The sequence below is a fragment of the Elaeis guineensis genome, chromosome 1 (assembly GCF_000442705.2).
Source record: "Elaeis guineensis isolate ETL-2024a chromosome 1, EG11, whole genome shotgun sequence".
Taxonomy (NCBI): domain Eukaryota; kingdom Viridiplantae; phylum Streptophyta; class Magnoliopsida; order Arecales; family Arecaceae; genus Elaeis; species Elaeis guineensis.
The window spans coordinates 164,546,736-164,557,420 of NC_025993.2; the positions used below are offsets into that span (position 1 = coordinate 164,546,736).

Sequence of the window (10,685 nt, forward strand, 5' to 3'; positions counted from 1 at the left end):
TGGACATTGAGATTATTTATGGCATATAAATTATTATATAAGATTCTTTGGCAAATAGTTAGTCCTTTGTGCACCAATTATTTGAGAAATAGTAGCGGCTAGAAAAGAATAGACACAGATGATGAAGCCCGAAATTACCATCCAAGAAAAAATTGGTTGGTGGCATGCGAAAATGGAGAATTTTAACGTTGGAAAGAATAATCATTGTTTATTTTGGAATAAGTGGATGCACTGGCGTAAGTTCGCAGTGTAGCTAATGATGAAATTAATCGACAGCAGAGTTATCTTATGTCGTGCGTTTAAATTTCTGTACCGCCATACAATGACAATCGTGGATTACCTTCGTTATTTATTGTTTGCTAGACCATCTCAATTGAAATGAATGGTAGTGGGGGACTGAATAATGGTCCGCTATTAATTCCGTGACATGCACTACCATTAAATAAATGAATAACACTAACTCTAGCTTGAAACCGGTAGAGCATGACATACTAAACTAATGTAACTCTGAGTTACAGCTTCTTTTCAGGGGACCGACTTCTCCCACACAAAGCCAATCCCCAGTTGGCGTGGGTCACGTAGCCGATTCTGATTTGCATCCATGTTATTAATTGAACTAATTGTCACACTACGATAAATTACCAATCATTTTGCTACTTCAGGGATGGGTTTAAAATAAACAACACATGCCACAAAAAATAAATAAAAATTTTGTGCAATGGGTGAGGTCTAAAACGAATCACCCTCTCATTGGTACCATGGGAGGACATACGGAAAAACAGGGATAACATCGACCCCCTCGATGAGCTGTAACGCAAACTGCCCGGGCCCTATTGGTGGTCCTTCAACCAACTCCCGACACATGATAAACACAGAATAGATACAAAAAATGGGCATGAAAATATTTTTTTTTTATTAAATTGCTGCTTCATAACATTCTTTGTCACTGTGGTCACATGGTGGCTCTCGCGGAAAATCTACATAGACTTGATTTTGCATCAAATATATATTAAATAGATTTTAAATATTTATATAAAAATAAAAAATTTAAATAATATTTTTTTATTAATTTTTTTTAAATAAAATTTTTTGACTAATTTTTTTTGGATAAATTTTTAAATTGTGACAAATAATATGGAGCAAATCCGGCACATATTTTATACGGACTAGAAGGTATTATAATATGAGTCTAAATTAAATTTATGATATGCATGGTTGAATTTGATTGGATTTGAATCTTTAGCTTGGCAACAATAACAAGATATAAAGAGAGGATATATAACTACTTGTATAATATGTATTTAATGTTACATCATTGCATCGATTATTATAGAGATTTTAGATATTTAAATAGAGTCAAAAAGTTAAAGATCAAAAAATTTAAATAATATTTTTTAATTAATTTTTTTAGATCAGTTTTAAGATTATGACAGCTCAAGAAGATAATTCATCCTGGCCGTCTGATCAACATTGCCCTCCGCATGGAGGTGGTTGTTAGGTGAGAAAAAGGTTAATAAGAGGGGAACATTTTAATATAGTCGCTTATCCGCGGGGTCACCACAATGATGCTTTGCTTTTCTTCCACAGTCTCCACTTCCTTTGGCTCTCCAAAGACCGGCACGAGACCAGACAGAAAGGAACGAGTTGCCGGTTTTCTCGGCCAGCCGAGTTCGGCGAGTATTTGCCGAGGAAATAGCTATTGGTTGGCGTGACGTTAAGACAAATTCAAAGACTTCGGAGGTATCTTCTTGGACATAAAGCATTATGACTAATTAATCCCTCATTAACTAGGATTGCAATAATTAAAACACTATACAACTTCCCTATAATCATCTACCATTTGAGAGAAGCTTAGGCTCCGTTGATCTGTAGCATTAATTACCTCCACCAATCGTGGAACAGGCGACAAGAGATTTGTTATAATGTGAACCCTGGGTGTGAATTGTACGGTTGTCAAAGCAGTGGCGGAGATGTTGTGTGTTATATGAACCGTGGATGCATTGAGTGACCGACAACTTATCCAAATTATCTGCAATTAGATTGCTATTTTTGATATATCTTTTAGATAACAATTAAAATTATCTTGCCCATTTATATTACCTTTTATGAGATATTCTATATAATTTAAAAAAAATAATTATTCATATTATCATTTCTTTAATAATATTATAATAAAAATTTTAGATAAAATTATTTTTTAAAAAAAATCATACAAAACTATTGTTCAACCGTCTGCACTCTCCCCCATGGCTCCTCTGCTCCATCACTTGCTCACAACTCCATCTCTCATCCCAACCCTCCTCCACCAACCACGGCTCCTCATCCTTCGTCACCTCTCTTGTTCTTCTATATTTATACAGAATAAAATTATTAAAATTATTTTAAAATTTTAATTTTATATTATCGATAATTTGATTGTCATGTACAATATATCAATCAAAATTTTTAATAATTTTATTGTAACATTAATTATATGTATCGAATATAATAATTAATATTATTAATAATTTAATAATAATAATTTATTTTTTAAAAATAATTTATATTATCTTTCACGAGACGTATCAAATGCAATTCATGTATTCTTTTCATAAAGTTACGAGGATACGAATGTGTAACAGGAAATTAATCACTCATCGTACCTTCAGAGATTGAAAATTAATGTTCAGACATTTAAGATGCATGACTAAAACCAAACAAAAGCTCCACTTGCTGATCCCCTCAATCATGTGTGCATGCACGTTCAAGCTAGTTTTGTATGCAAGCGCTCTAATGTGGGAAAACTGATTGGTCGACTAGCATGCTTGTCCATATTAGTTTTTCGGATCACTTGATCCGATTATTAAATATTTTACCAGCTTGATAAGCCAGTACATTTCTTGTCTATTTATTTTCTGAGCAACATGAATTAGCTCTCGATATTAGTTAGATTTTGAAAACAGGGATATAATTTTGAATGCTTATTTTTTGCAAATAAAGAACACTTTATACCCATTAATGCTAGCATGACGACTTTGAATTCAACCGCTTCTGTCCCTTACATTAATTCTCACAAATTACACTATAACCACCTTATGCCATGTGGCAAGAAAATTTTTTTCAGCATGAATACTGGGCAACCCGACATCACTCTTTGAAAATCTCTTATCATCTTTATTTTTTTAATATTTTTATTTATTTTACTACAATCTAAAAATTTATTTAAAAAAATTAATCAAAATATATTATTTAAATTTTTTGAACTTATATAAATATTCAAGTTCTCTTCCATAAATAATTCATTCAGAATTAAATATATATATATATATATATATCTTTTTTTTTAAAAATCGATAGACGGCCATATTAAAAAAAAGAAAGATCTATTGCCAAATACTTTCTTGTATTTTTTCTACTCATGATCTACATATCATAGAATAATTTTAAGACAGATTCTCACATGCCCTCCTTATTTAAATCTTGATATTATCATCAAAATAAAAATTTAAATCTATTTTAATTTAATTTATAAATATTATAATCAACTCATTGTTAATCTCAATAGACCTATGGTGCATTGTCTCATAGTCCACATAAATTATGAATTAGATTGACTGTAATATTATTTATCAAATTTAGAATCTCATTCGAAAAAATTAATTAAAAAAATATTATTTAAATTTTATAATCTCATATAAATATTTAAAAATTTAAAAATAAATAATTAATATAGAAGTAAATATATATTCTTATGCATTCTTGCATTAATCTAAGTCAAATTTCTTGCTCCAAAAAAATAATTTATTAGCATATTTGGGATTTACTGATCTTTCATCTGCGTCATAACCGCAATCAATTCCTACCTAATCCAACCACTATATTCTATATATAACTTTTTAGATATTCCTGTACGTCCATCACTTCTCTGATATTCTACAGCATCTGAGGCCTGTTTGGTTTGACATAAAGCAGGGTAAAACCAATAATAAGTTATAAAAAAAAAAGGGGGCAAAAACATCAAAACATGATTTTTTTTTAAAAAAAAAACACTGTCAAATCTTTCACCCTTATGATGTCGTTTGCTCCGTTGGGATCTCCTCAAAAACCCAACGTTAAAGTAAAAGAAATACCAACCTAAAAATTTACACCATATATTTAGGAGTTCCAATTGGCCCTTTTCAGTAAAAAAGAAAAAGGAAAAGTGAACTGTCTCTGTGTGTGGAAACTGAAGCATAAAGCAAAGAACAGAGAGAGAACTTTCGTGGGAACCCCCAAAGCCAGCGTGGGACGGACATTAGAAGAGAAGAAGAAGGGAAAGAAGGGAGCAGAGGAGGAGGAGTAGGAGGAGGAGGAGGAAAGGAACGAGCTCTTTTCCTAGAGAGGGTTTTGGTTGGAAGCTTGGGAAATGGGGGGTGGAGCGTCGAGATGGAAGAGAGCAGCCAAGAGGATTGGGTTCCCCTGCGCCTCCTTCTCCATCGATCCCACCCCCACTCGCCGCCCATCAAAAACCGTAAGCTACACCCCTCTTTCCTCCCATTTTTTCCTCCCCGTTATATTCTTCTCTTCGTCGTTTTGTTCGTGTTTTTTTTTCCTGTTATAGTCGCAAAGTCCCTGCATCTTCTCTGCTGAGCTTCGATTTCCCTTTCCTTCCCTTCCCCCTTAGTTTCTAACCTCATTGTTCTCCAAAAAGATTAAATTTTTCAATGGATTTCTACTAAAGTTTCTTTCTTTCTGTCTGATCTAACGGACATTGCTGCCATTTCCTGTGCTCAGCTTTGAAATGTTCTCCTTATGCTACCTTAGAAATTAGTTCTTCAGATTGGATTCTTCACAGATTCTTTTGGCAAAAAATCACATTTTGTCTAATTTTTTCCAAGCAAGAACAGTTTTTTTTTTTTGAATGATTGGTCTTAAATTTTATTCCTTCCGCCTAATTTGAAAGCATTGCTCCCCATCCCTCCCTTCTGATAACTGGGGTTTTCCCATTCCCGTCATTTTTCAAAAAATTGGTTTTTTTATTTTTTTTCCTTTTGCCTAAATAGATTACATTCTCGATTTTCTCTGATTGCTCGGTTTCTTTTCAAAGTTTCCTCCATTGTCTGTGTTTGGTTCTTTTCTTTTTGAATTCCTTCTTGAAGGATTTACTTGCTTGCTTGCTCCCAAAAAGCAATCATTTCTAAGATTCAGGTTTATCTTAAATTCTCCCCTTTTCTGCCTTTTTAAGTGATTTCTAGTGTTTACCAAAAGAAATTAACTGTTTTTTTTTTTTAGCAATGGCTCTTTTACTATTGTTTCCTCTCCAAGAAAACGGTTTCCTTGGCGTTTCCCAGCTTGTTTTTTTCTAAATTTAATTTTGTATTCCGGCAATGGCATATAATGCAGATCTCGTGCTCCGCGGTGAGTGTAGCGGGAGACAAGACAGGAGAAAAACCGGAGGAATCAGGACCCACCACCATGTCTGATAAGGTATTCCATTCTCCCTTCCTCTCTAAACGCTTTTTCTATTATAACTCCTAACTGTCCTAAGCCTGGCCTTAGCTTTAAATTATATAAGATCTTCTTACCAAATATATATATATATAAGATCTTCTTCAAATCAAAGTTTCAAACGAATACATAGTGGAGTAGATTATAGGCATTTGGGAGGCACTGATATTATAGGGCATGCTTAATTAGGACTCTTGCAGACACGCCTTTAATTTTTTGTGCTCCTGGAATCGACTTAATAAATTCAAGGAGTCCAAACGTTATGATCCTGCACCGTAGAAAAATATAGTAGTTTAACTATCTCTAATCAACTTGCAACCCAAAAAAAAAACAGAAAAGAAAAACCCCCATTTGTGATCAACTCACCATTTTTTTTTCCGTTTCTTTTCTTTTCTTTTCTTTTGAGATTAACTCTAAGGTGTTAGTTTGCCATGTATGGTACGGTACGTTATTCGGTATAAAACGAATGCTGGCTCAGAATCCAAAATAAATATCAATTAAATCAAACAATAATAAAAATAATAATATATTTAAGGAGAAATAATTTTATTTTTAAAAAAATTAAAATAATTACTTAAGCTTTTCTCATGAGGAAGTCTCGTGCTTGTTCAGGAGGTTTCTCTCTCCACCTTATGATGGATGTCTCGCTTGCAGTCTCCCCCTCTCAATAAAACGTATGCTCTTCTCATTCACGCTACGGAACAAAAACGTCGTCATTCCTACTAAAAAACAAAATATTATTATCCCACTTCAATTAAAAAACAAACTCAGCAGCATATTACATCTTATGTTCAACCTAATTAAAACAAAGATTTGGTAATGTATTTCAACGGCCATGGTCTGCCACGGACTTAAAACGCGGTATAGAATACAAAACTTATCTTGAGCTTATAAGAATCTAAATATTAGCCGAGAACTAACTTACCGGACTTTGGCATCACACAGCTAATGATGCTGGGGCTCTGGTACGGGGGACCACCCCCAGCTCTCAATAAGTGCACGCCCGTGGCCCTCTGATCCTGCTCTTCTAACGTTGATCAGAGGGACACGTGGCTGGCATCCATAGCCATCGGTAAAGCTCTTCTGAAAATGAAAAGATCTCAACTACCGTGGATTCAAAACCAAAAACAACTAAGACCAGGCCTGGAGTGAGGGAGACGATGTGGCAGCTGGCTACAGTGAGTGGGCCCACCCTCGTAACTACCCACTCGGTCCCCAGTTGGTGGCGGGCCCCGCCCTGAGCCACTGCCACCCACGATCGGTTTGCAGCGTTGTGCGAGTCAAAATAGTCCTTTCGGGAGGACCACGGGATCGGAGCATCCTGACCTTCCATTCCAGAAAGGGTCCTTTCTTTGGACGGTTCATCCCGTAGCTATTCCGTCGATTGGACGGTTCTGATGAACAATCTCGTCACGGCAAGGGAACATGGAGCCTTCCCTGTTTTTCACGGCTATTGCGGTGGAAACTCACTGTATACGTTATACCAGACCAAGAAGGACAATGATTCCGCGTGGGCTTATAATATTTTGCCTCTTGCATACATACAGTCCGAACTTGGAAAAAAGCATTCTGCAAAAATAACTAAAGGTCACTCGCATCTTTCTTTCTTTTTTTTCTGTGTGGCGGGGCTAACATTCTTCTAGGTTTTCCAGTCGTTTCTCGTATGGATGAGACATAGAAAGCTGGTTTCTCCATTGATGTCATAGGATTGGTTCAATCTTCTAATTGCAGAGTCTATGTGCAATATGTCTGGAGCCTCTCAGCAGCAGCAGTGGTGGTGGAGGTGGTGGCAGCGATGACGGCGATGAGAGCGGTGGTCAAGCAATCTTCACAGCCCAGTGCATGCATGCTTTTCACTTCGTGTGCATCGCATCCAACGTCCGGCATGGTAGCGTCACGTGCCCCATCTGTCGAGCTCACTGGTCCCTCCTCCCGCGCGATCTTACCATCCCCGCCTCCCACAATACGGATCCCATCATCCGCATCCTTGACGACTCCATTGCCACATCCCGCATCAACCGCCGCTCCTCCATCCGCACCACCCGCTATGATGACGATGACCCCATCGACCCGGACACCATCACCGAATCCACCCACCCTCGCCTCCTTTTCACCCTCATCCCGGCCCCGGTTCCGTGCACCCACGGCCACGGCCACGGCCTCCACGGTCATTCTCCGTGCAGGCATTTGATGTCGCTGCACCATCAATACCACCATTTCACCAGCCCTTCTACTTCCGTGGTTCCACCGGCTACTTCGCCATGCAAGCAGAAGAGAGTCTATCTCTCGGTGAAGCTATCGCACCAACAAGCCACCGATCTCGTCCTGGTGGCGAGCCCCAACGGGCCTCATCTGAGGCTCCTCAAACAGTCCATGGCCCTTGTGGTCTTCTCGCTGCGTGCTGTGGATCGGTTGGCCATCGTCACCAACTCGGCTGCCGCCACCCGTGCCTTCCCGATGAGGCGGATGACGTCGCATGGAAAGCGGTCGGCTCTTCAGGTCATCGATCGCCTCTACTACCTGGGTGAAGCCGACCCAGATGAAGGGCTTCGCAAGGGGATCAGGATCCTCGAGGACCGGGCGTACCGGAATCCACTCTCATGCATCCTCCACCTTTCGGACAGTCCTACCCGAGCCAATGATCTACAGGTCGCCATCCCAATCCACCGGTTCCATGTTGGATTCGGGTTTGGGATGTCAAATGGGTTTGTGATGCACGAGTTCGAAGAGTTCTTGGTAAGATTGCTTGGAGGCGCGGTGAGAGAGACCCAAGTGAGGATAGGAGGGGAGGGAGGAGTGGTGAGGCTTGGAGAGCTGAGGGGTGGGGAAGAAAGAAGGATTCCATTGGATTTGATGGGTGATTGTGGGTTCATCACCGTTGGTTATAGCTTCATCGAAGGAGGAGCGGATGAGAGGCTGAAGACGGGGGAGGTGGTGGTAGGGATAGGGGAGAAGAGTGAAAGAAGCCATGGTGGTTGTGAGCTGGGAGGGAGAGATCTGAGCATTGGAGGGAGGAGGAGCAGCTGTGTTGAGCGATGGGATTACCTCGACCCGTTCATGGCTCGAAGATGGGCGAAGCATCTGCATGGATACAAGGCTTGAGATGCTCCAATGTTTGAAGTATATATCGGCCATAAACTCCAGAGAAGGTTCTTCCCTGAACTCCAGAATCTTATGATGCAACTCAAGCTCAGCAGGATTTAGCTTCAATCCATGGAAGTCTCCAAATCAACGTCAGTTTCTAATATCTTCTTTCACCAAACTACATGTGCCATTTTCTTTCTTGTATTCCTTTTTACCCCCCACCCCCCCAATTTTCTATTATTTTAACTGTCGTGTGAGTGTGGATTTCCTTTTACTTTTTTTTGTAACAACATGCTTCGTAAGCAATATCTTGTTTCATAGGTTCCTGTCTAAAACTTATATTTTATAATTCCTTTTTTTTTTCCCGGGTAACAGCATGGAAGGTGAAGGGACTACCATTAAATTATATGAAATCTAAGATTTGTCAAGTTAATTAAGGATTTATATGTATAGCACTTATTAAAGTAGATCCAGAAGGACATGCCAAGAATGAAATCCTAGTGATGGAAGCACAAAAATTGAACTGTTTTGTTTTCGATGCCTCAGAGGGAAAAATTATATGAATGACTTGATGAGGACAGCATCTCAAGATAACAGTAACATTTCGGCGCATGACACCGATCATGGCAGCGGTAGCAGCCTCTTTATGAATGCTAGAGGTCAGCGTACAATCCGTCAAAGCTTCATAAGTGCCTCATAACCAGCTCCGAACCTTGCGCTGACCTTGTGAATTGGTACAAAATTTCTGGTCATGTTAGCTATTGGCAAGTGGTCCAACCGTAGTGCCTCGTAAAGCCGGTTGAAAAGAAGGAAGCCCATGTTAATATGTTACTCGTTATACAAGTTATTGTGATGCGACTTGGAAGCAACGCCGGGGAGCTAAGTGATGACCGACCCCCTCAGTGGTCACAGCCTCCTCCATTTCAAGAAGGTTCCGGGTTCACAGTCTTGAAAGATAAATCCTAATATTTGGATTTGGGTACTTCTCTTTGGACGGTTTCAAAGTCTTTGGCGCGTTCAAGCTCAGCTCAGCCACAAAAGGAATTGAGCTCAAACCTTTTTTTTTTTTTTGGAGCTCGTCCCCATAGATGAGCAAAGCCTGAGCATCAACTTGGCTCAAACACAGCAGGAAAGTTTAGCTTTTAGCTCGATTAAAGTTCGGTGATGTGGATTGAAAATGCCCAACGCTATGGTTATCAGACCGTTAACCTTCTTACACCGAGTTCCATGATCAAAGGTCTTGCAGGATGGGCAATCACAGCCACACATCAACAAAACTGAAAAGAGTCATAGATGCATGGGTAACTGCGGGGAACAAGGTCAAGGGTCAACCCTGCACCCTTCACAACGACAATTCAGCCAGCGGCTTCCAGACCTCTCTCAGGCTTAATGAATGGAAGATACGACACTTGACCCACTAGCGTCCAAGTATTTAAGGTTTTGCAAATACGATAATAATAGGTCAAGTTGCAGTCCATCATACGTAGTCCCAAAGATGGCATTATCATAATCATTACATGTTGAGTTTCCAGCTCAAATCACTTCCAAGATGTGAGATTGCTTTCCAAGGCATCTTAAATCACCTCAACTGGAGCATATACAAGGAAGCTATGGCCATTTTATTGAATTCCTACCTTTTATTGAATTCCTACCGTGATGATGTGCCTTTGATGAAGTTCAACTTAACAACGAATGCCATTCCACACCCTTGCTGACTTGAGGATGTTTTTCCAAATTTTTGGCCAACTTTCTTTTGTTTCTCTCTTCGAACAACATTTGTAATTTGTCGAACAAATAAAACCTTTTTTGTTATTATCTTTTATTTTTTCTTTTCAGAAAATAGGTTCCATATCAAAATAAGATTTATGTGTCTTGGAAACTCATCAATATAAATGGTTAAATATCCCACGTTCTCTCTTTTCATAAAAATGGAAAAAATCAAGAAAACTTCTCTTTTACCTGGTGCACTCCGTTGTTCTCTTTCTATATGGTGGATTCCATGCGACCTCGGTAGATTTTGGAGACTGGTAATGCAACTAGCTGGTAAAGTTCTTAGTTGTCAAGTGTCTCGAAGGCATAGTTCTTTTTATCCCTTCCACTTTTTCTTAGCATCTAGATCCTTAAATCTTTAGTTT

At 38.9% G+C, this 10,685-nt stretch overlaps 1 protein-coding gene across 1 annotated transcript; it reads left to right on the plus strand.

The window, feature by feature from the left end:
- The first annotated feature begins 4,221 nt into the window (after positions 1-4,221).
- LOC105060484 (E3 ubiquitin-protein ligase WAV3) lies at positions 4,222-8,911 on the plus strand. The gene is made up of 3 exons (XM_010944209.4): positions 4,222-4,489; positions 5,362-5,445; positions 7,198-8,911. The coding sequence occupies exons 1-3, from the start codon at positions 4,385-4,387 to the stop codon at positions 8,566-8,568; spliced, it is 1,560 nt and encodes a 519-aa protein (XP_010942511.1). The 5' UTR covers positions 4,222-4,384; the 3' UTR covers positions 8,569-8,911.
- Positions 8,912-10,685: the final 1,774 nt, after the last annotated feature.